The sequence below is a fragment of the Arachis hypogaea genome, chromosome 9, assembly GCF_003086295.3.
Source record: "Arachis hypogaea cultivar Tifrunner chromosome 9, arahy.Tifrunner.gnm2.J5K5, whole genome shotgun sequence".
Taxonomy (NCBI): domain Eukaryota; kingdom Viridiplantae; phylum Streptophyta; class Magnoliopsida; order Fabales; family Fabaceae; genus Arachis; species Arachis hypogaea.
This window is the reverse complement of record NC_092044.1, coordinates 6,052,208-6,078,974: the sequence shown is the minus strand read 5'-3', so window position 1 is coordinate 6,078,974 and position 26,767 is coordinate 6,052,208. Positions and strand designations below refer to the sequence as shown.

General features: G+C 29.6%; 2 protein-coding genes across 18 annotated transcripts; one reads left to right on the top strand and one right to left on the bottom strand.

The window, feature by feature from the left end:
• The first annotated feature begins 7,674 nt into the window (after positions 1 to 7,674).
• Positions 7,675 to 19,758, top strand: LOC112710123 (disease resistance protein RUN1). 17 transcript variants are annotated; one of them, XM_072202364.1, is made up of 10 exons: positions 7,685 to 8,309; positions 10,848 to 11,599; positions 11,759 to 11,955; positions 12,072 to 12,374; positions 14,644 to 16,055; positions 16,730 to 16,789; positions 18,116 to 18,193; positions 18,274 to 18,378; positions 19,123 to 19,227; positions 19,427 to 19,758. In XM_072202364.1, exons 1-5 carry the CDS (start codon positions 7,819 to 7,821, stop codon positions 14,746 to 14,748), a joined length of 1,848 nt encoding a protein of 615 aa, XP_072058465.1. In that variant the 5' UTR covers positions 7,685 to 7,818; the 3' UTR covers positions 14,749 to 16,055; positions 16,730 to 16,789; positions 18,116 to 18,193; positions 18,274 to 18,378; positions 19,123 to 19,227; positions 19,427 to 19,758. The 17 variants fall into 17 exon arrangements, with proteins under 17 accessions (XP_072058461.1, XP_072058467.1, XP_072058465.1 ...); XM_072202356.1 differs by having other exon boundaries at positions 14,574 to 16,055; XM_072202362.1 differs by having other exon boundaries at positions 16,736 to 16,789; positions 18,116 to 18,378; positions 19,123 to 19,318.
• A 342-nt stretch (positions 19,759 to 20,100) lies between these two features.
• Positions 20,101 to 20,785, bottom strand: LOC114924420 (receptor-like protein EIX2). The gene is made up of 2 exons (XM_029288969.1): positions 20,371 to 20,785; positions 20,101 to 20,177 (listed from the first exon to the last, which is right to left on the bottom strand). The coding sequence occupies exons 1-2, from the start codon at positions 20,783 to 20,785 to the stop codon at positions 20,101 to 20,103; spliced, it is 492 nt and encodes a 163-aa protein (XP_029144802.1).
• Between the last annotated feature and the right edge of the window lie 5,982 nt (positions 20,786 to 26,767).

Sequence of the window (26,767 nt, the reverse complement as noted above, 5' to 3'; positions counted from 1 at the left end):
GGTTGAAATTCCATCTTTTGGCTTAAAAGAGGATTTAACTTATTTGCCTAATTGACAAGCATCACAAGTAAGATCTTTATCAAATTTGATTTTGGAAATTCCTCTAACCAAATTTTTCTTTACTAACTTAGAAATTTAGTACATGCTAGCATGACCCAACTTTCTATGCCATAGCCATTTTTCATATTCAAGAGAAGTAAAACATGTTACATTTTGTTCTTTCAAGTCCTCAAGAGTTAATCCATACACATTGTTGCATCTTTTAACTTCAAACAAAATATCCCCAGTTTTTTCACAAACAACCAAACACACAAATTTTCTAAAAATAACTTCAAAACCTAAATCACACAGTTGGCTTACACTAAGTAAATTATGTTTCAAACCATTTACAAGAAGAACATCATTTATACAAGAAGAAAAGCTTTTACCAACTTTACCAACAGCCACTATCTTTCCTTTACCATCATCACCAAAAGGGACAAGTCCTCTATCATACTCATCAAGCTTTATGAAGAAGGTTGTCTTTCCAGTCATGTGCCTAGAACATCTGCTATCCATGTACCACATATTTTCCTTCTTCTTGGATGTTAGACATACCTACAAAATAAGCTTAAGTGACCTTAGGTATCCAAATCTTCTTGGATCCTTTCACGTTAAACCATCTCCTATGTCCCAAACCATTATATTCAAAAATAATTTTGTAAACTTTATCACCAATCATTCTTTCACCAAAAAAACATTGAATGGGAAAATGACCGTTTCGGTTGCATAGCCTACAAAATCTTGGAGTTGTTGTTTTGTTAAAGTAGGTGGGATCTTGAAACCTTGTGTCATTAGAAGATGAAGCTCTATTTTCAAAGGAAGGTTTCTCATCAGATTTGTAAAACCCCAAACCAGCTTTATCAAAGAGTGGTTTTTGACTAGCCAATATTTGATTTAAATTTTCAAAACTTTGAGTGAACTTGGCTAAGTCATTTTCAAGGCTTCTAACCTTTTTTAGCAACTCTTCATTTTCCTTAAAACAGTGTACATATGCAACTACCAAATGATCACTTTCACAACTTCTAAGTTGAGCTTTCAATTGCTTATTTTCTTCTACAATATCACAAGCAGTTTTGGCCTCCCTTACTTTATCTTTAAGAAAACTATTTTCAGCTTTAAGAATGATAATTTGTTGTTCAAGATCTTGGTTATCAAGCAGAAAACATCTTATTTTTTCAGAAAGGTGGTCTATCATAAGATGAAGATCTTCAGTGTTAGGGTTATGAAAGACTACCTGATCTATGTGATCTGCCATGAGACATGGTTGTGACTTGGTTACGGATTTCTCATCATCATCATCTGAGTCATTTTCCAAATCTTCCCATGAAGCCATCAGCCCCTTCTTCTTACCTCTTTTTGGCTTCTCCTCCTTCTTTAACTTGGGACAATCAGATTTGACATGTCCCATTTCCTTGCAATTGTAACAAGTTACTTTGCTAAGGTCTTTCTTTATTTTCCTTGAGCTGCCGCCTTTGCCTTTGAATTTCACCATTTTCCTAAATTTTTTGGCAAACAACATGATGATTGGATTTTTGACGGTTTAGAATTTCTCAAATAAAATCTCGTCGAAGTATAGTTTCTAAACCAAGCAATAATCCTTTCATACAAAAAGTTGTTTGTCACTAAAACAAACCCCTAAATTTATAAACCAAAGTATTCAAACCTCGGGTTGTTCTCCCTAGGAATTACAATAAAGTGCTTTGTTATTGGTTTGAGTTATTTTGGGGTTTTGGATAAGAAGCATGAAAAGTAAATGGCAATGAAAATAAACTAACAACTATAAAAGGCTCTTGGCAAGGTATGAAAATTAGAAGTCCTATCCTAGTTATCCTTCTCAATTGTGATGAGAATTGTTCATTGCTACCACTTAGTTAACCCTTACTAAATAAAGGAAAGTCAAGTGGATGAATTGACTTGAGCCACAAGTCCTAGCCAACTCCCAAGGAAAGACTAGCTTTAGTGCACTCCAAACCAATTAGCAATCTCTCCAATTACCAATCAACAAAGGAATTAGATAACTCAAGTGTCACTAATTACTCTACCTAGGCCAAGAGGAACAAAATCTACACTAAAACTAAAAGAGACATTTCAACAAACACATAAAGTGCAATAGAAGTAAACATTATTAAATGCAAGAATTAAAGGAATCTATAACTACAAAAACAAGAGATCAACAATAGAAAAGCAAAGAAGACACAATTATTATGAATTACCTCTTATTGAATTGGAAGAATGTAGAAGGAACAATACTAGATCTACAACAAAATGTAAGAAACAACATAAAGGAAATTACAACAAAAGAATAGAAGAAGATGAATCTAACAACAAGGAATTGAAAGGTAGAAGTAGAAGAAAGCAAAGATTAAAACCTAGATCTAAGAACTAATCATAATCCTAATCCTAATCCTAATTCTAGAGAGAAGTGAGAGCTTCTCTCTCTAGAAACTACTTCTAAACTAATCCTAATGAGTGTGAATGATTGGAATCCCCCTTTCTCTTCAATCCTTGGCTTTAAATAGCATCTTTGGCGCCAAAGTTGGTTGCAATTGGGTCCCACAACCCTTCAGAATTCGTTGGTTGTGAATTCATTAAAAAATCATATATCAGCACCGACGCGTACGCGCACAGCACGCGTACGCGTCCATGGGGTAATTCGCAGGTGCGCGCAAGCGCCAGGTGCGCGCGCGCGTCCATGGGCGAGTTCAACTTCTTTGACTTTTCATGATTTCTCCACTTTGCATGCTTTCCCTCTTCACTCCTTTGATCCATTCCTAGCCTTTTCAATCTGAAATCACTAACAAACATATCAAGGCATCTAATAGAATCAAGGAGAATTAGATTTAGCTATTTTAAGTCCTAAAAAGCATGTTTTCACATCTAAGCACAAATAAGGAGACAATCACAAAACTATGCTAATTCAATGGATAAATGAGGGTAAAAGGTATTAAAAGCTCTTAAAATCAATGCAAGATAAACCGTCAAAATGGGGTTTATCACAACACAAACTCATTTTCAGAGGAGTTATCACTGGATTCATCATCCAGAGGGTTAGTCACAGATGAAAAAGCAATTCCTTTCCTTTTTGAATCATTTTTTAAATGAGTGTTTTTCAAAAGCAAAAAGATTTCCTCTCAAATTATCACATGTCATGGAATCAAGACTACTGCTCTCAGAAATAATTAAAACTTTTGTTTCTCACTCTTTTGTGAGACATCTCAACACTCTTCTCACTAGCACAAAATCAGGATATGTTATTCCCAGAGCATCTAAGCCAACAATGATGATGTTGAATCTTTCAAACAGTTCATCAATAGACTCTCCTTCCTTCATTGCAAACATTTCATACTCTCTGTTCAACATATTTGTCCGAGTCTTCTTTACAATGGTGGTTCCTTCATGAGTGATTTGCAGTTTGTCCCAGATTTCCTTTGTCGTTGTACATTGTGATACCCGTTGGTACTCCTCGAAGCTGATAGCACAATTAAGAAGATTTACAGCCTTGGCATTTAGCTCCACCTTCTTTCTATCTTCCTCGGTCTAGCTTGCTTCTGGTTTAAGAGTAACTACTCCTTCAGCACTTGTGTTAGTTGGAAATTGAGGACCCTCCAGGATGATCTTCCGAAGTCTGTAGTCTACTGCTTGCACAAAGATCTTCATTCTCTCCTTCCAATAGGTGTAATTTTTCCCATTGAAAAGAGGCGGTTTGTTGCTTGACTGTCCTTCTGTAAGGTTGTAGGACACCAGATTAGAGCCATTGCTTTCTGTCATTTGGATCTTTTCTCCAAGCTGCAAAGCTTGATCTCTTTGAGACCAAGCTCTAATACCAATTGATGGTTTTCAGTGGCTAAGAGAAGGGGGGTTGAATCTTAGCCCCTTTTTTTATTACACTTTCTGGTCTTTGAGGAGACTTTTTGTTTTTGTCTCGTCCCTAGCCACGAGACTTTTATTTTTGTCTCGTCACTTGGCACGAGATATTTTTGGTTTTAGCTCCTGTGCAGCAGAAACAGAAATGGAGTAGAAGAGAGAGAAAATTACACCCAGATATATCCTGGTTCAGCTGCTAAGTGCAGTGCAGCCTACATCCAGTCTCCATCACAACAATGATGGAATTTCACTATAATATTCCTGATTACAAACTGTAAAGTGCTAACCCAACTTACAAGGAGATTCCCACAGAATCATGAAACACAACATAGATGAACAAAGGAACTCTATGGACATCTATGGCTTTTTCTTTTAATTTTGCACTCTCTGTCTTTTTTCGCTCTATGACTTTTTCATACAAACCTCACTGTTTGCCTTTTTTCATGAGACTCAAGACATGACAAAATTAAATAGAAAAATACAAAACAGAATACATTGAAGGAGAAGAAAATCTGTAAGCTTAGGTAGCTCTGAGAATCATGTGCCTTGCACTCTCACTGGTTACTTCTAACTCCTTGCTTTAAACTGTGGCTGTTCACCCTTTTTATAGAAGGGAGAAGCCTCCATAGTTGAAACCAACACCCAAGCTTAACTTCTTCTTCTTTCAAATTAAAACCGCTTCGGCCAGAGAGAGAGAAGAGGTAACCCATGCAAAATCCAACATGCAAATACCTCTAGTTCTTCCTTGGTCATCACTCTTCATCAATCCGAGTGCTCCATCCTTGGCTTGCTCTCCAAGATGGATTTATGTCCCTTGATGCTTCATGATGATGATGGCTTCATCTGCTCCAATTTCTGCCTCCTCCATCACTTCGCCACTCTAGCTACTTCCTGTGGTGGTTGAGCAGAATCAGAGACAAGCAATCCCTCCAAGAATCTCCTCCATGCTGGCCGAATCTCCTTCTACCATTTTTGGTATGAAGAAGCCAAGATCTTATCACCATATCTTACCATTCATGGTTGAAGATCTTAGCCATTACATTTTTTATGTTTTCTTGCCATCATTGAAATGGCCTTGTAGCTTGCCTTATCTTGTTTTTGATAGCTCAAAGTCTCCATTGTTTACTGTGTAATGACCGAAGAAGAGAAGCAAATAGAGAGAGAAGAGAGAAATTTGAAAAGCATTGAATTAGGAAAGAGAATGAGATTAAATGAAATGATTCTTTCCTTGCTGAGTAACGTGTAGCAATAAGTGCTACAATCAAATCAAGTGCCTTTTTCTCTCTCATAGTTTCCATGCAATAAATGACAATTTAATGAAATTTGGAATCTATCACATGGTGAAATGTTTGGATCCGTTGGAAGCAATTTTGCTTTCTTTTCTTTTCATTGGTTTCGGATCATGCATGAGGAACTTTCATCAAATTTAAAATTGGGCTTAGTTGCAACAACATTTAATTTGGCCCAATAAATGAATTATTTCATCCATCATTCATATGGCAAATAATAACATTTGCTTTCTTGATGAGTTATTTTTCGGATCATGCATTGGGCAAATAGCAAAGTATGTTTAACTTGGGCTTGTAACCATAATGGATCAATTTGGCCCAAGTAACATAATAATCAATTCAGCCATACTCATCATATATTCTTGCATCAAACCAAAGCTGAATATAATTGGGCTTGCATCAGAATTTTATTTTCGGCCCAATTAAAAACCTGCATCACAAAATTATTAATTAACATATGTTTGATGAAAATCAAATTAATAATTTTGTAATTAATTATTTAAATAATATTTGTTCATCATCAAAATTAAATTAGAGTTTTCCAAACTCATCACAGAGAAAATAGACTAGTCGGTGAGGTGAAAAAGCATCAAAGGAGTGACAAAAGAGAAAGAAGAATGACATAAAAAAAATACAAAAACTACGGTGATTTCACTGCAAGGAAAACAACCTATTCTCTTCAAGGAGGATATCATGACTCTGATACCATGTTAGAAACAAGAGACTAAATTGGAGAAAAGATTTGTTATTATTGAATGTGTTCAAGTTGTCTATTCAAGTTATCTAGAATAATATAATATAAAAAGATATTTATAAGTACTAAGAAAATCGTAATAATAAAAACGTAATTTCTTATAATAAATATTTAAATATATTAATTAATACTAATTAATTCTAATTATATTCTAACATCTACGAATTAGATTCCACTAAATTAAGCTCAATTTTACTAGGCCAAGTTTGAGCTCAGATTGGCTTATATAGAGCTCAACTAACTCATTATCAATTAACCCTGTTGTTAGGAAAGAAGTAATAGCGACAAAACGAGAATAAATAACTGATTTAGAAGACGTGTATTAGTTGATAATGATGTAAGCAATGCCCAACTAATTTGCATATTATTCATGAAAAAAACAATTTGTTGATTTGTCCCTAGTGTTATAGTCACACGACCGTGTTAGTTTTGGATCAAATATAATAACTGATATCTGAGAACAAATTATGGGATTGAAATGTACAAATACAAGAGTAGGTTAGTTGTAGGGGGTGGAAAAAGGTAACACGGTTTTATAGGAGTTTGTACTTTGGTTTGTATTTAGTTTGGTCTATTATAAAATAGATATAGATTCAAATTTTTATAAAAGTTTTATTATATTAATAAACTAAATTCAGACTCATTAATTAATTTTATTAATCTGTTGTCTGAGTTTATTAATAGATAATTACATATATAAATATTTTTTTTATTATTAATAAAATTATAAAATATTTTAAATTTATTATATTTAATTATAAATAATTTTATATATTTTAAATATTTTAAAATTTAAAAATTTTTATAAATATTAAATATAATATATTATATATATAAATATATTTATTGAAAAATAGTTTTTTAAATAATATTTTTATTTTTATAAATTTTTTTTAAGTCTTTTAACATGTTTAAGTCAAACCAAATTTATTAGTACTTAAAAAAAATCTATAATAGACTGCATGCTAAATTAATTAAATATATAACAAGTCAAATCTATTAAAAATAAAGTCTAGTCTGATTTACTCTGTTTTCACCCCTAGTTAACTTAATGATAACTAATAATTAAAAGGACAAAATCTGCTTTAGATAATTAAAATCAATACTATATATTAATATTCTGTTGATAAAACTCATTTAGATTATTCTAATAGTTAATTCATTAGGTTATTTAAATAAATATTAAAAATTCGAATTTTATCTTCTAAATATAATAATTTATTTGTCCACAATAAATTTTTATACAAAATTCTGATTCATGACTAATTAATTGTTAATCTATTAAAACAACAAAAAAAATGCCTTAATGCTTGTGGTATGTAGCAAATAAACTACAAACTATAATTATCTATATATAGCGTCCATTTATAATTGGTTTGGCAAAATATTTATTTTTAAAATTAATATATCAAAATCAAATTTTAAAAGATAATATTTTAAATATGGTAATATTTATATTTAATAAATAAAATTAAAAATAATTTTTAATAAATATAAGTAATAATAATTATATTTAATAAAATAATTTTAAAATTTAAATAAATTATAATAAATATAAATATATTGATAAAGATTAAATTTAAATATTTATTAATATATAAAATTATATTAAATTTTAAAATTTTGATAAGTATATATTAGCTCTTATTTTAAATATTTTTAAAAATACTTTTTTATAATCTTTTTAATTTATTATAAAGAGCTTTACAGGCAAGACTTGATGAAGAGCTTAGACCAAGAGAGGGAAGCCACTGGGTAACTACTTGATGATGATGAGTGTTTCAAGTATAATTATATATACCTGAATAGAGGACCATTTCTTTCTCTAATTAACTCACTACTTAAATCCCAATTAACTGTGCTGAACATATGGCACTTCCCCTTGCTTCTTCTTCTTCTTTCTCACCTCTTACTACTCGATATGATGTTTTTATCAGTTTCAGAGGCGAGGACACGCGTAACAGTTTTACCAGCCATCTTCATTCTGCTCTTCTCAGAAATCAGATTGAGACCTTCATAGATTATAGAATCCCGAAAGGAGGTGTCGTCTGGAACGAACTTGTTGAAGCCTTCAGAGACTCAAAGTTGTTTGTTATTATCTTCTCTGAAAACTATGCTTCCTCTAGCTGGTGCTTGAGAGAGCTGGTTGAGATCATGGAGTGCAAGAAAAAGAATGAACAAGTTATTGTGATTCCAGTGTTCTATAAGATAGAGCCCACACACGTTCGCAAGCAGAGTGGAAGTTACCGCAGAGCATTTGATGAGCATGAGAGATCCTCCAACCGTAAACATGTGCACCAATGGAGGACGGCACTCACTGAAGCTTCGAATCTCTCTGGCTTCACTTGCGATCACCACAGGTGAAGGGCCTTAACCTTCTTAAGTTTTAAAAATCAATAATATACTGGTGTATGTTATGATGAAAAGGAAATGAAAATTTACTCTTAGATATCTATCTACAAAAATATGTTATTTTTATTGAGAAATATTATTTATACACTAAAATCAGTCATTAAAGTCAGATATTAATGTATTTGTGTATAAATATATGTGTGGTTTAATTTATTTTTATAATATATTTATATTTCAACATATATTTTATATTAGTAGCTGATTTTAGTAGCTAATTTTGATGTACACGTAGTATAATTCTATTTTATTTTTATTAATATTTTAAAATAAATTTATACACTTTTTCTTTCTCTTCTGAAAAAACTATTTCATCAAAAGATTATCTTAATATATTTGGGTTTAATTTAACAAAAATAAAAATATTTAATAACAAAATAAATTAATTAAATATAATAAAAAATTATCCTATTTAATATTTATTAATTATTATAAATTCTAATTATTTTTTGTGTGTTTATCCAATATTACTGTAACAAAAATTTAGAGTAGTCAAATGCTGAATAACATTCTGATAAACCGACATACAATTAATATCATTGATTAATTATAAGGAAAAGTATATGAAACAAAATGATTTATACCCTTTAGACAATTAATTAATTATAGTGATTATTGATTAATTATTATCCATTTGTCTCCCTTCTAACAATATCCAATTTATAATGAATAAGTATTAATTATAATTACTATTCTTGACTATAAATACAATATTATTTAATTATTTTTTCATTTTAATATATTTTATAAATTATATATACAATATTATTTAATTATTCATTTATAAAAAAATTAAGGTGTAAGACTTTCGGTCAAAGTTAAAGTTTTAGGGTTTAAGGCATTTATTTAGTACTTAAATTTGTTTTATTATATTTAACAAATATTGCTTCAATATACCTTAAACAATATAATCTTTTGTAATTATATTCATAATTTTATAGAATCTATCACTTACTTATTAACGATTAACTCATGGCGTGTGTGTGTGTCTATATATATATATATATATATATATATATATATATATATATATATATATATATATATATATTCAGCAACTAACTTTATAGTCTAAATTTACAAATTAATATTAATTTTAATATTTTCGTATATAATATTACTATAAATTTAATTGTTTTATCAGGTAAGTTATTATTATTATTATTATTATTATTATTATTATTATTATTATTATTATTACTTAAAAAATAATTAATATGTTATCACATAAAGCCTAATTTTCACATACGACAGTAACTATTAAGATAGGTTTGTGTGTCATGAATTGATTTGTTGTCAAGTAACTCTTTTTATTAATACAAATATATTAAATATTGTTTTTATCACTTATTTTAATAAATTATTAAAATAGTATCAAAAAGTTTATCACGTACAAAAATAACTATTAAAAATACAAACGACAAATAAATAAGTTATTAAATAATTTAAAAATACGATAAAAATAAATATCAATACATATATATTTTATAAGTATAGCAAAAAAATTTATAATTAACAAATAAATTATTCATTTGATCTGAATTTTTGTGAAAACATTTGAATAATTATTTAAAAAGTGTATATAAAAAAATTTGATCTCTAATTTCTTTTTTCAAAAGAACTTGCTCATTCACAATAAAATGATTTTTAAAAAATTTGCTTGAGATAAATTTAACAAATTTTAAATATGAAAATATTTTATTTTTTTAATATATAATATTACAAAAAATTATTTTAAAATTTGATCTCTAATTTTTTTTAAAAGTGTATTTAAAAACTAGTTATTTTTGTTGATTTTTTTAATTTTTTGAGAGTTTATTTGTCATTCTTATCTTTTGGGATTACTTTTGTCAGCAATAGAAAATTTTCAACTATTATTTTAGTAGTTTATCGAGCTTAATTATATTTGTATTTTATTTTCTACTAAAATTACTTTATAAAAGTTTTAGGATATAATTTATATTAGTCAATAACACTCTAAAATTGTAATATTCGTGAATAATATTAATTACGCAAATTCATTGCTTAAGGAAATTTTTTTCTTCTTACACAATTTTAAGCATTATCAAATTTTATTTGTTATTTTTAATATGGTTGTTTTTATTTTAAAATGAAAAGATTAGTTTTCACAAAAAGAAGCAAATTATTAAATAAATAAAATAATAAATAAATAAATACTAATAAATATCTTCAAATTATTAATTCCAAAATAATTTATAAATATCTTTAATATTATACCCCAGGAAAAGAAAAATCTAGTGAGATTTTGGTCATCTAGAATTTGGTCTAACGTAACAATTCCAACACATAGGCTTGATATCTTGCCTTCTAACCAACATATAATGATTGATTAATTTTGCATTGAAATCAATTATCATTCAAGATACATTTGAGATGCTAATAAGGAAATATATGTACCCATTTTCACCTTTTATCTGGTTATGTGTTTATTGTTTTATTGCTAATGTAATTTTTACTTGTCATGCTAGGCAAGAAGCAAAGTTGATTGATGAAATTGTGGAAGCAATTTTTCCAAATCTGAATAACAATGGTTTTAGAGATGACCTCAAAAGCCCTTTTATTTGTAACAGAAATTATACTTCTGTTAAATCCTTATTGAAATTTAAGTCAGAGAATGTTCTTGTGATTGGAATTTGGGGTATGGCTGGTATTGGCAAGACAACCATTACTACTACTCTTTTTCATGAGTGTTTTTCAGAATACGAAGGTCAATGCTTTTTAACCTTTTCAAAAAAATTAGAAGGAAAAGGTCTTAATCACATCTGTGCTAAACTTCTTTCTCAATTGTTAAATCAAGATCTTCGTATCGATAATATTCGAGTAATACACTCTAGTATTATCCGTAAAATCAAGCATAGAAAGGTCTTTGTTGTACTAGATGATGTGACTAATTCACAAATTGCAGTTGATTTAATTCAACTGTTTTGTAATTGTCTGAGTTCTGATAGTAGAATCATTTTGACAACAAGAGATAGAAATGTGCTTACAAGTGGAGGAGTCGAAGAAATCCATGAAGTGACGGAAATGAATTTTGAGGACTCTCTTAAAGTTTTTAGCCATAATGCCTTTAGTGGTTCTCATCCTAAAGAGGATTGTTATGAGCTATCAACAAGAGTCGTAGCAGATTATGCCAAAGGAACACCATTAGCATTAAAAATTTTGGGATCATTTCTTCGGACCAAAGAAAAAAGTGAATGGGATAGTGCATTGAGAAAATTACGTAAGTATCCCAATCCAGATATTCAGCAAATGTTGAAATTGAGTTATGATGCATTAGATGATGATGAAAAAAACATCCTGTTAGATATTGCGTGCTTTTTTCACGAGCATGAAATGGAGATGGTAACAAGAATATTAAATTCTTGTGGTTTCTTTGCAGACATAGGGATAAAAGGCTTATCGGACAAGTCTCTTGTAAGTATTTATTCAAATGGTGGTTGTAAATACATAAAAATGCATAGCTTAATACAGGAAATGTGTTGGAAAATCATTCATAAAGAATATAGCAAAAATGGTGGTCAACAAATAAGACTGTGGAATACGGAAGAAGTCTGCAATATATTCCAAGATGAAAGGGTAAGGGAATCTTGCTTTAATGGCTTGGTCTTCAAGAAGAATGTATGTATATATCAAAATATTGCTTACAGCAACATAGTACTAACGTTGTATTGCAATGCTGATCAATTTTGCAGGATGTTCATGGAGTTGAAAGCATGATTGTGGATATGAATGAAATTACAATAGATCCACGTATAATCATCATTGCATTAAGAAAGATGCCAAAATTAAGGTTACTTGCTTTAAGAGGAAATATCAACATAGATCTTGAACGGAACAGAGTGCTTCTAGAGGATTTTCAACTTTCTAATGAGTTAAGGTATATTGAGTGGAATAAATGTCCACTTAATTTTGTGCCATCTATTTGTTGGCCTCAAAAACTTGTTCAGCTTTCCATGCAAGGTAGCAATATTGAAGAACTTTGGGATACAGCACAGGTATAGGATCATATTTATATTTCTCTTTATGCTTTTTTGATACTTTTGTTAGATACTAAAATAAAGATTGATATATTACATTATAGAAATTAGTTAGTATAAAAAGCGAAATTTTAAAAGAATAAAGAATATAGTAGTTTTGATATAAGTAATATTAACTATGGCGCGTTTATTTCAAGATTTTATAATTTATAAACTTACTCTATTATGTAAAATTAATTTATTTTTATATATTATAAAATATTCTTGCATGCTAATTATTTCTTAAAAAGTCATATTTTCATCATTTACTCAAGAGAATTTGTTTCTATATAAACTTTTGTGAAAATAAAATATCACATTAAAATATTTTAGAACATTGAGAATAAATTTTTATTACAAAAAAAATAACTATAATATCATAGAATAATTAAATAAGTTTTGATGAGAGAACAAAGAGTATTTTATGAGAAGGAAATAATAATGAAGTACATAACTTACATTCAAATGACATATATATAAAAGAGATAAATATTAGACTACACTCAATAATTATTTATATATATAGCCATTATAATTTTTTAAATTAAAACAAGAACATAATTGGTCCTCAATAGACAATAATTTCTTCACTTTCTTGCCATTTAACATTTTTCTTGTTTTGCGACATCATATTAATTTACTATATGTCATGATGCAATGCTTTCTTCGTCAAAAAGAGAGAATAAAAGTAATAATCAACCACATCAAAGGGTTTTCACCTTCGAAAATTTTTTGCCCCAAACGGATTTTTCACTCTTTATGATTGTATATATAGATGATGTTTAATTTGAATTAACCAACAATATATATACTAAATACTAATCAAATCAAGTTTCATATTCTAACTTTCGAATAGATTATCTATTATTCTAAGGGTACGTCTAAAATGACCATAATAGTTATGTGTTTATTGGATGTGTCACATTTATATAGACCATTAGATTTTATTAGATAAAAATTAAAGACTAATATAAAAAAAGAGTATTGATGGACTCTAATAAATACAGAATATTTTAGTACATAAATAAATACTTTAAATAATAATATTTTAATATACAATACTTTAAATGTCCACAAAATTTTTTATTCTTAAATAATTAAATATAAAATATATAAATATAAAATATATGAGTATTTTTTAATCATTAAGTTAATTATTATGCAAAAATTTTTTATAATATTAAAAAATATAAAATAATTAAAATTTTATTTTATATTACTTGATAAATAATTAAATTATTATATTCAATATTTATTAACTAACTACTGTTGTTAATGATATTATTATATAACATAATTTTTCATTCAAAATAATTTAAAAATATAATTTATTTAAAATATTATATATAATATATGAAAATATTATTTTTTTAATTTTTAATATATTTAAAAAAATAAAATAAATAATATAATACTACATACATGCATATCACATTATATATTTACTTATATTAGTAAAATTTAAACTAATCAAACTTACGTAATTAAAATTTTGAATATAATAATTTAATTATTTGTCAAATAATATAAGATAAAATTTTAATTATTTTATATTTTTATGTTCTTTAAAATATTATTTTAATATAATTTTTTAAGATTATAAAAATTTCTTGTATAATAGTTAATCTTAATGAAAAAAGAATACTCATCATATTTTTTGTATTTATATATTTTATATTTAATTATTTAAGAATAAAAGATTCTATTGTTATTTAAATTATTGTATATTAAAATATTATTATTTAAAATATTTATTTATGTACTAAGATATTTTGTATTTATTAAAATCTATTAATGTTCTTTTTTTTATATTAATCTTTAATTTTCATCTAATAAAATTTAATAATCTATATAAATATGACACATCTAATAAATACATAATTATTGTGCTCATTTTAGATATACTCTAAAAATACTTAATTGTATTGATTAGCTGGAAACACTTTTTTATACAGGTGTAAGAATAAGATCAGAGAAGAAAAAAATTTATTAAAAAATATAGTCAATTATTCTGAAAATATGAAAAACTTAATTGTCATTTAATATTTGATATTAGATGTATAATAATTTATAAAATTAAAATAAGTGAGAGGGTAACACATTAAACAATAAAACAACACTTTTTTCCTCCACTAGTCATGTTCATGTGTTAACATGCATGTTTGTTGGGGTTGACAGAATCTACCAAATTTGAAGATTATTGACCTCTATGGCTGCAAAGGCTTGATAAAATGTCCAAATTTAGCAGGTGCCACGAATCTCAAAGAAATATCACTCTGGGGTTGTGAAAGTTTACAAGATAATGTTGATCCATCTATTTTCTCTCTCCCCAAGATTGAAGAAGTATATGTGAGCTGTTGCACATCGCTAAAGAGGCTTTGCCGTGACTATTGTTCTCTCTCTCTCCGTCGCTTGTGGGCCACTGGTTGCTCCAATTTGGAAGAGTTCTCAATCCCCATTATGAGAGATCATTCCAAAATCAACTTACATTTATCATTAACGGCTTTGAATGAAGTGCCATCGACTATTATGCATCTCAAAAATCTTCAGTGCTTTGCTTTTAACATCAGTTACTCTCTTCAGAAACTTCCTCTAAACCTTGCCCGCTAAATTCTACTCATGGATCCAATAAAACACGAAGACGACACATGCATCGTGTTAAGTAGAATATTGCTCACCCCTGCCTTCTTGTCTCTCAAGGTATTAACTTTCTACAAATGTAAGAGGTTGTCTAAATTCCCAGACAACATTCATGTCTTGCAATCATTACAACTATTAGAACTGCAAAGTTGTCATGTCATTACAAGTTTGCCAAAAAGCATTAAGAATCTTCAACAGCTCAGAAATATTTTCATCATTGATTGTAAAATGCTTCAAGATGTACCTCCACTTCCCCCATCTATTATATGCGTTAAAGCAACAAACTGCAAATCCTTGAAGGAAGTCTCAAGTTTAACAAGTGAACCACCCAAAAAACACCGTGCATGGTTTGGATTCCATAACTGCACAAAGTTGGATGATGATGCATATGAAGCAGTTTTGAAAGATTTGAAATCCAGGATAGAACTTGTGGCAAATAATGATGGATATCCGCATAATGAAGCAAGACTCTTCCACTACTATTTACCAAGTAAAGAGAGCATAATTAATGAGTGGTTCCCTGACTACTGCTCTAGAGAAGCTTCGATCATTGTTGAAGTTGCTCCAGATCACAAGATTTCTTCTTGTCTTATTGGCTGCATCTTGATTTCTCAATACCAATCTTGCAACCTTGCCAAGAAAAAAGCGATATTTGGATGGAAATGCTACTTGGGAAAGGGTTGCAACGAGTGGGAATGGATCACAACTTCTGCCACTAGAACACGCTTCACCGGTTCTTATCCCATCAATCAGATTCCATTGGAAATGGTATCAGATCATAAGATAGTATGGTATGATGGAGAGGGTTCCAACAAGATAACGGAAGCAATCAAAGAGAGAAGAAGAAAAGGCACCACTTGTAATCCTATCCTTAAATTTGAGTTCTATGCAAATACAAAAGATAATGAGGAAGTAGTGATGAAGGGGTGTGGGATCCGTTGGATGCATGTCCATGTCCATCATGATGGAGAGATTAGTCCAGATGCCACTCATGAGGACTATGAATCTCATGACGTTGAGGTAATGCTTCTAAATTCTAATACTAATGTCAGTAGTTTTCACACATTATTGTTGTATTCTCAATTGTTTAGTCTAGAGATCCACAACGAAAACTAAATCATTCTAAATTGATTTTGGAATATATATATATAGAAAATGGTAGTGAACGAAAACACAGAGTTGATTAATTATCTACGTGTTTGAATTTTCTTTTTATTTCTTCTGCACAATCTGGCTAAAATTTTTTATTGTTTCTCTTACACAAAGCTTCTTTACTTCAATTTTATAGATATATATCATGCAAAAGTCACTATAAGATATGCTCTTTACTAATTATAAATGGACATCTTATCATTTGTTGTTGCGCAGCAAGTGTTTCACTTTCTCAATAAATTTAAATCACACAAATGATAATAATGATTTATTACTAACATAAAAAACTCTTTAGACCTCGAAAATATCAAAGCTACCAAACTAATACATCACTTTGCAAAAGTTATGCTATTTATGAATAGACAAAATTTTGATATAAAAAATTTTCGCATATTGATGTTTTTGATCATGATGTGTTGTCAATTTTGTACCACAGTATGTTGTTTGATATCGTCCTTGCATTGTTTGTATGGTTAATTATCCTATCGTACTAATAATGTATCAAATGTGGGGGATCATAAGAAATTATATTCTTGTCGTAGAGTCAGAGAAAAGAGAACCAAAGAAAGAGTGGATTTACGTCGTGGTTCCGAAGATTACTGGTAAGTTGTCCAATTATGTTAGCTAAGCTTTTGATTATACTTGACAAAATTACTATTTCTTGAGCAGCTTACTTTTCGTATTATAATTTAGTTTGTTTTTAGGAGGCCACTTACATAAAGACACAAAAAACGTCTTTTTTTAAAGACGTTTATACGTGTCATAGTATTATTGGACATCTCTATTAAACCGGTTAATAAGCTATTTTTTAATAATTCAGAATAAAATCGGTTTATTAAAAAAAGATAATAAACCTAATTGTCCGTATTATAATTATTAGATTCGGTTTGTTCCGATCAATTTACACAATATAAACCGAATTATATTTGAATTTTTTATAAAAAGACAAATATATCCTTAATTTTTTATTTTACAGACATTTATCTCTAATAATTTAAAAACACAATTAAATCCCTATAAAAAAATAATTCTAACCCTAACCCCTCATCTGTCCAAGCCCAAATTCAAGCTTAACAGTGAAATGGTGAAATAATTTGCTGCGAGTTAAACCCTGTGACCCTGAGAAGCCACGCCCGTCCAACCTTCTTTCTTTCTTCTCTTCTTCTCTGAAACCCAGCCCAGCCCGCAGACCTCCACACCAACCTTCCGTCCGTCCGTCCGTTCCCATCGCCGGCGACCACCGTCGCTAACCCTCCCTCCTCCCTTCTTCCTTTTCTTTCTTCCCTATTTCTCCATTTCTTTCCTCCTGTACGCAACACCCCTGTTCGTGGCGCCACCTCTGTCTGCACCTTCCAGTTCCGGTGAAAACCACCAGCGGCGGCGAAACTCTGTGCCGCTACGACACTACCTCCGCTCCTTACGCTATCTTCTTTTTTCACTCAACGCAGGTTCCATTCCATCCTCTGTGTCTGTTTCTTTTTTTTCTAATTATTTTTTTTTATTTCAGTGCCTTTTGATTCTGCTTTTACTGATCTTGTTAGACTTAGGATAGTTGATTATTTGTGTTTCTGGACTGAATGTGTATTGGCTGGTTGAAATTTTTGGGTTGATTGATGCTTACATTAAACTGAAATTGCTGTTTATGAATCTGGCATACAACCTGTTCGATAAATTGCCTGAAAGTTAAATCTTATGTCTGATCATCATAGGCTTCAAATTTTGTTTTCATTAGGCATTGTAACTCATATTGTGCAGTTTTCTATAAGTTTTTATGATGATTGAGATTGAATTTTGGTTATGCACTTGGTGAATGTTCTTGCTTAACACCAAATTGAACTGAAATTTTAGAATTCATTCCTTGTTTGGTGTTATATGTTAAGTGCATACAGAGTTAGCAAGTGAATTGATGATATTGCGTATCCATGTAGTTGTTGAACATAAATGATCATATACTCTTCCGACACCCTTGAACCGAAGCACAAGCAGTCACCAAGAAACGTGGAATGGTAAGTATTGTATTCCATTCATTACGATTAATCACATGAAACCTTACCAGTTACCAATTATGAACGCGAGTGTGATTCAGAAGAGAGACAAGAGGATGTTTCGGTTGAGTAAGAACAAGGCTTCTTCGAAATCTGCAGCTGATACAAGATTTGAGTTCTGATTCTCTCATTTTAAGGCTCTTCAGGTAATTTAATTTAATTTTTATTTTTCCCTTATTCTTCCATTTACGTTGATAAATGCTAATGCAATAGTTTGTGAAAATTTGTTGTGTTTTTTTTTCACGTTAGCTTAATACGCTTCGTATGTTCGCAATTGTTGATCCGCGGTGATGAACTGATTATGCATTTGGTGCGGAATTTGCAATGCAAGTCTCAGAATCTTAGATCCTATTTCTAATTTAGAAACAGCGAAAACTAGTGCTTTATTTGTTGAATTTTATCAAAGAAGATGAAATTTATTATGTGAAGAAGTTTAGTATTTTGGAAATGGATGATAATTAATTAAGGTGAACTAAAGTGAAGTTGTTCTGTTGAGGTATAATATAGAATCCTTGAGACTTGAATGTTTTATCAAATGCAAGTAGCAGATCGGGTTGTTGGTTTGATATGAATAACAAGTGTTCATACATATTTTTGTTCACATTATTAATAACTTAATACTAAGCAGTGGGACAAATCATAATATTGAATGACTGGAGTGACATGTTAAAAGTAAGCAAAGATGACTTATCTTTAAGTTCTAAAGTAGTTGTAATCAAGGGGGAAAATGTTTAAATCACCAAAATTATACTCTTTTTATCCAAATTTTAATGCTGAAAAAGTTGTATGTTGATTTTAGAATTGTTTTCAATAGTAATTCAGTGTGCAGGGAAATAAAGGAAATAGATGGTTCTGTTAATAATAACAAATACTGATTCTCTTGTTTGTAGGTACCCAAGGGATGGGAAGCTGCTTGTTTCTGTTGTTTCGGTAGAAAGTGGTAAAGCTATTGCAAAGTCAAGCAAGGTGCTGGTGCAAAATGGGAGTTGTCAGTGGTCAGATTCTTTTTCAGAATTTGTATTGTTTCCATGAGATAATTCTTCCAAGGAGATTGATGAATGTCTCCTCAAACTTATTGTTGCCATGGTGCTGATACTATTGCTGTTTGCTGTTCCTATTGTGTATACTCTACTTTTAGTTAAGATGTTTCTTTATCAGTTAGAAGTTTGTTTGAATTATGATGTGGCTTAACAGGGACCATGAAGGTCTAGTATCCTTGGAGAGGTCACTGTTAATATGGCAAGTTATGTGAGTTCAAATGCTGAATCTCCACTTTCACTCAAGCTGGGTAAGTGGCAACCATGGGACAGTTTTACATGTCAGATATACAAATAAAGTTGTCTTATTTTTATTGAGTGCAGAAACCTGGATGGTTGTGTTACTGTGGTTGGTTACGCTCGGATTTAATTGTAGTCAAGTTTGGGAGAAAAGTAACATTGGAAATCTGGAATATATTGCTGAGTATTGAATGTATCTTATTAATTCCAATTACTCTTGTTAATCGACAACTTGTTTTCTTTGGGTAATCTCTGTTCATTCAAGCGGTATTCACTGTGATTTTACTCTCTGATATACAGTGTTGCATAGGATCATATGGAATTATATTTCTGCCCAAAGTTTTATGACTTGTATTCACTTGAAGTCTTAGCCACCAGATTGCCAACAGTTATTGCTGGTTCATACAGTTACATAATACCAATCATTTCAATAGTTCAAGCTAAAAGATATGATTTATATACAGATCCTTATGAGTTTAATGTCATTTTTCTTTCTTTAGATGCTACCCATTGTGCTGATTTTGGTTTAAATGGTTGAGTTCTCTTTTTTACTCTTAAAAAAAACTAAAATATTTTCTATAACTCAGATATTCACTCAGACAAAGAGGGATTCAAAGTGCCTTGATCGTAAGTGCATCTTTCCAGATGGTACTTGGATTTTTCCAAATCTGACTCGCATTAAGTGTTATTATTATAGGGACAACAATACTAACTGGATTACATTTAAACAAGCTAAGCAGGACAAGTGCATATTATTTTTATTTCCACTATTACAAAAAAAGGAATGAAAAGAAAACATTACAAACTCCATGCACACAAAGGAAAAACCAAGCACCAGAAAAACATCATAAAGTCACATACATGATTGAAGTTTGTACCACACATCGTCAAGGAAATGGTAATAGGCATACATCCATGATTTGAATATGAACAGTGGACCCACAAATCCCCAAAATCCCACTATAAATCGAAAAGCCACACTCACAAACAGCCACTTCACTCCATGATTCTTTCTCTCTTTTTCATTGTCATTAGCATCATCATCAAGAACTTCCCCGTCCATGGTACAGTTGAGCAGCAATGGTGGACCACATAGATTGTTGCCGACGAAATCGGATGCTTCAAAGCTTTGCAACTGAGTGCCCGTTGGGATTTTGCCCTCCAAGTGATTGTAGGACAAGTCTAGCTTGTTCAGGAAGTTCAAGTTTGTGATGCTTTGAGGGATCTCCCCTGTGAGTTGGTTGCCAGAGAAATCAATGGATTCCAATGACTCCATATTGCCAATACTTTGTGACCACTTAACTCATTCTTGGACAAGTTCAAATAAATCAGAGCAGATAGGTTTGTGATTTCCATTAGTATTTCCCCCAACAATTTATTAGATGAAAGATCAATGTTTTTTACTAAGCCGAGAATGTTGTTGTACTCAGCATCTTTTCCTTTCACCCATAGGGTCATGCTTATAATATCACTTCCATACATCATGTCTTTTTGGATGGATGAACTTGCACTAGTTTTATCTATCATGGCACTCAAATGGTTCAAACAATTTGGTATAATAGACACATACAATAGGAATAATAGACACATCACTAACGTCGAAACTTAGTTGGGTAATACTGTTTCTTCCATTTTTGTACTTCAACACTTTATTTTTTACCCAATCGCAAATTTTCATATTGCACATTTGCACCTAAACCGATCCTATATGCATCATCAACACACAAATGTTATTTATACAATTCAATTAAACAGAGAATTTGACTCAAGAGTTACCTTCCTCTTTTTCCAAAAGTTATAGCCGTCTGTAGATCTTCCAAGCTTAGTCGAACTTCATTAATAAAACAAAATTTTATCAAGTGTTACTAGCAATATATAGTGGACAATTTTATACGCGATAAATAAAAAAGGGATATAATTATGGCCTCTTTAGTAAAATAAGACCAATACATGAGTAATTCCTAATGATTCAACTCACCAAGTAAAAAATAAACATATGAATGAAATAAACAACATAGTTTAACAAAACAAAAAAGTTAAATAAATCTATCTCTTACTTTTATAAAATTCAATAATTTTGATGTAATTAAATATTTTTGAAACAAAATCATTCTAAACCAAATTTATTAAGAACTTATTTAATTATATACTTTATCTATTAGAACATGTTATTCATTGGAACCTATATAAATTTTGAAATACCATCCTTCTTTTCCAGAACAAAATATAAAACATACTCAAAGTTGTAATATATTTTCATTTTTTTAGTAGATAACATTCTCTCGGTGAAGATTCTTTACTTGCAGAAAACAACAAATTAAATGCACACAAATTGAGGATTCACCCAAAATTCAAGAATCATGAACATAGAAATCCTATAGGTGTTGACAAAACAAAACAAAATCAATGTGGTAATGAATTGTAAGTTGAACAAGCATCAAAATATAGCCAAAAGTGCCTCATCCAAGAACAGTGTGCCTAACATTTTCGCAATTTAATCTTTATAGTAGATACAACACATAAATAAAATGCAAAACATTACATAGGCATTCAACCAAGCATGTGGTGTGCAATGCAGAAATTCAGCATAATCAAGCAGACTTCAGCAGAATTCAATCCATAATGGCCATAATCCAACACTTGCAACTTAACAAAGATCTACTAAACTAATCCTAACCTATCTTAACCGCTTAAATCCACTAACAACATGCAAATTCTAAGTAACTAACTAATTAAAGAAAATAGACTAGAAAGCAGAGCAAAGAGAGAACCTGAGGTGATGACTAGGGTTCTTGAAGCAGAGAAACGGGAAAAGAAAGCAGTGGTACTATGTTATTGCCACCGCTGCAGGTGCGGTGACAATAACGCCAAAGAGGAGGAGCTGGGCGAAAATCAACAAGGCCACATTAACCCAGTCACAGTCACAGTTTCACATTAACCCAGTCACAGTTTCACATTCAAAAATCAACAACAGGACATAAAAGGAAGAGAAGAACCGAAGAAGTGAAGGCAGTGCCGCTAACCTTCGACGGCGACATGGACGGCCCCTGGCGAGACGACAGCGAGTGGTGACACAGCGGCGAGCTGCTCCAAGTTCGAGAGAATCCAGAGAGGACGGCGACAGGGGGAAGGAGGACGCCGAACTACGATAGAGGAAGCAGAGGCGCCGACAACACGGACGGCGGCGGCACCGCGGCAGACCCGTTGCAGGGAGAACTTAAGGTTTTGGTAGGGTGAGTTAGGAAGGTGCTATGGGTTCAGACTTCAGGTGATAGTGATATATGATTCACGTATTGGGGGTGGGGTGGGTGCTAGGGGAAATGGGTGGGTGTAAGGGGGAAGGGGTGGGTTTGGAAAGTGAATTTGACCATTTTTTAAGTCGGTTTTTGATTGAACCGATTAGACCGGTCGGTCTGACCGGATTTTAATATATTGAAATTGGTTTTATTTTGGTTAATTAAAAAATTTATAAAAAATTGGTTCACTAAAAACATCCAATTATATGACGACACGTAGGTGTCTTTATAAAAAAACGTTTTTTCTAACTTTGTGGGAGCATTCCCCTTGTTTTTAATATGGTCTCCTATTATAATTGTAATTGTAGTCACAACAATTAATCAATGTTTTAGTTTTTTTTAATTCTATTTTTTATTTATTTTTTCCTTTTTTTTTAAACTTTATTGATTGATTAATAGTTGGAAGAAAGTTAGTTTTCTAACAAAACCTAATGTTATTGTTAATTTGGTGATTATCATATTGAAACCGTGCTATGTTACTGACAGGCAGCGTTTGGTTTAAGAGACATAGACACTGAGACATAGACACAGTGGTACACGGTGACACATATCTGCTGTTTAGTTTGGTGAGACACAGATTTTCGAAGGACACGGGAGGACACGGATGAACACGGAGACATTAAATTTGTGTACTTCCAATTTGGTGAGACACTAAGACACAATTTGTAAGACACTAATTTTTTACTCTTTTACCCTTATTGAAATTTTAAAATTTGTCCTCTTATCTCCCCAAACCTTTCTTTTTTCTCTTCCTCTTTTAGATTCTATAACTAAATTTATCTTTCTATTTTCTTCCAAAAAAAATTGTACATTTAATTTTTTATTAATTTAAATTTTGATTAATCTTTAATAAATTCTGAGTTTTAGTTTTTTATTTTTTTTCAAAAAAAATATATATATTTAATATTTGAATGATAATTTAAGATGATATTAGAAGAAATAAAAAATATTAAAAGAAATAAAAATTCAATGGTGATGACATGTAATGTTTGGGATAATAGATGTACAGTAATAATAGTAAAACTTGTGGTAGAATGAAGGGTAATTCAGTCTTTTTAAAATATGTGTATCTTGTTCTTTATTTTTACCAAACACAATACATAGACACAAATATTTTATATCCATGTCTTTAATGTCTATGTCTTTGTGTCTATGTCTCATCATATATATCAACCAAACGGAGCCGTATGTAATGGTATATGTACCATATCACTTTATTGGAAATCTGCTATTCCATTATTTGTGGGCGTTCAGATCTATATTAAAATATTGTAATGGACATGATTGATTGTTAGAAATCTGCAATATACTCTGTAAAAAGGGAGTGCAAGAAAAACCTTCAACCTGTGATACCTTTATCCAAAAACACCATGTTGTCAATTACGGAATTACCCTTGTGTTTTCCTAAATGCATCAAACCATTGTCGATAGTGGGAAGTTGGTTGCCTAACTGCCTGGGGAGCCGATTGAAAAATATTGGGTTAAAGATTTTTTTTAATGGTTTCATGGACCTTAGATATGAAAACAAAATACTCTGTAAATTATTGTAATTTGCAACAGTGATGAATGTATTACAATAAAATATTAATATTTTGTTAGATTTATTTTAAATATTCAAATTTAGTCTAACTTAATATAAAAACAACAATTTATATTAGGTCAATTTAATATATATAATTTTGTAAATTTTATATAATAAATTTTTAAAATTTTACTTTTAAAGATTATATTTAATAATTATATAATATTTATATGAAAATTATTTTGAAATAAAAGTAATATTATATATTATAAAAATATCAATTACAATATAAAATTATAATATTTTTTTTTAATTTCACTTTAAAATGAATATTTTATTTATAAATTATGTCTTCATACCAAGTTAAATCTACACTAAGCATGACTCAAATCCAATTCAAAAAGTATATTAGACCATAAATTTATAAAAAAATAATTATATAAACATTTAAGATATCAAAGCATTTGTACAAGAAATAATAAATATAAACACACAAAAAAATAATCTTGAGTCTCAACTAAAATATTGGACTAATATTTTTATTATTTAAATTTTTTAGTTATTAATTTATATTATTTTTAATTATACACTACTCATAAATTGATAAAAATTATTATACTAATCCGTCGTTATAGTACATTAACAAAAAATTTCATAAGTAGACACTACATACTAACACACACTTACATATTAACATATAATTAAACTAATATTACTAACTACTAAAAACTTTTTAAAACTTTTGGGAGTCTATTGCCCACCTTAGGTCCCCAATTCCCGAGTTTTTTAGTACTGAAGTCTATTAAAACGAGTGTGCATCTCTTTTTATTTTTGTCATATCTAAATTGAAATATTTTTTATTTTATTAGAAGTTGAATAAAAGATGAACTAAGTAAAACGTAATAAATTTAATTAATGTTTTGCTATAAAATTTTATAGTCATCTTTTTATGTAAAATTTAATATAAAAATAAATTATAATTGATAGATAAATAATATATATAAGTTATAATTTATTTATATATAAAATTATTGATTATATTTATATTATTATTTAAATCAATTCGCGAGTTTAAGTTCAGATTGTGAATTTAATGACCTGAACTTGAATTTTGGGATTAGTTTGCCTTAACTTATTCTCATCTCTAACCTCAAATGATATATGTAAAGATTGTATAAATGATTGTAAGTGGTTGATTCGGTAAAAATAATTGTATATACTTATTTTTCTACATAAATATACTAAATAATGAGAATCTACTGCATACTATGGTTTAGTAGCTATGTCACTCCTTACTAAATTTTGGTGATTGTTTAGTGTAATTTGTGTTATTAAATTTTAGTACTGTTATGGATCTTTATGATAAATTTAGTACCCAGTTTCTTATCACAATTTATCTATAAAAAAGTTTTGAATAGGATGGATCTAAAGTTTTAATAGAAAAAAAAATAAAAAATTAAAATTTTTTACAATCAAATATAATATTATATATTTAATAATACATATAATCATGATTAGTTTTTTTAATTAAAAAATATTAATAAATTCTTGTCAAATAAAGAAGTTATCTTTATTCTTATAAGATATAAAAATATCTATTTTTTATTTTTTGTTAATTAATTTATTTTATTAAGTATTGGATAAAATATGTAAAATATACTTGTTTAATGAACTTATTTAATATCTAATAAATAATAATTTTAACATCATAAAAATTTTTTAAAGTAGAATATAAAATCATCCAATTATAATATTTATATATTAAAAATATAAAAAATAAAAATTATATAAATCACTACAAGAGAAAAAGCGTTTTTTTTTACGCAAAAAATTGACGGCTATTTCTGCCGTCGATAATTTTCGACGGCTTGCTGTCGATAATACTAAAAAACATTAAAAATAAAATATTAAAATCGACAGCCTAGTCGTCGATATTTTTATAATGCATTAATTTTTTTCTATTATCGTCATATTAATAAAAATGTTTGTTCACAACACAAAATATGAATAGAAATTAAATAAATTTGTGGGTGTGGATAAAGAAATGGTTATGACATTATAATTTACATTTTATTGAATTAATTATCTTTTTTAGTTTTTGCATTTATTCTGCAGAAGCAATTTACATTTACCTGTTTAATACTATACTTCGAAAAGGAATATCGGCTCTAATAATTCTGTCTCCATCTATCAAAACCAAGGTTACGAAAATCGGACCGGTAATTGAACCGGTCAAGTAACTGGTTCAACGGTTCAATGGTTAATCGGGATCGAACCGTAGTTGAACCGGTTTAATTAAAGGGCCAGAAATTTGGTTTCAGAAGACTGATCTTAGCAATAGAGAGTTCAGCGCATACTAGTTGTCTCTCAAATGTTGATACAGAACATCATCAAAACAAGAACAAGTCTTAAGACACAAAATGCAAAAAAAAAAATGTTC

Bases quoted from the DNA above. Each gene is read 5' to 3' on its own strand.
- LOC114924420 (XM_029288969.1), bottom strand. From the start codon at position 20,785: ATGGAGTCATTGGAATCCATTGATTTCTCTGGCAACCAACTCACAGGG. The intron at 20,178-20,370 runs GTATGTGACTTT...AATGCGAGTCAG, and splicing joins GTGGTACAAACTTCAATCAT to ATTTGGAAAAATCCAAGTAC.
- LOC112710123 (XM_072202353.1), top strand. From the start codon at position 7,819: ATGGCACTTCCCCTTGCTTCTTCTTCTTCTTTCTCACCTCTTACTACT. The intron at 8,310-10,847 runs GTGAAGGGCCTT...TTGTCATGCTAG, and splicing joins TTCACTTGCGATCACCACAG to GCAAGAAGCAAAGTTGATTG. The intron at 11,956-12,071 runs GTAAGGGAATCT...TCAATTTTGCAG, and splicing joins ATATATTCCAAGATGAAAGG to GATGTTCATGGAGTTGAAAG.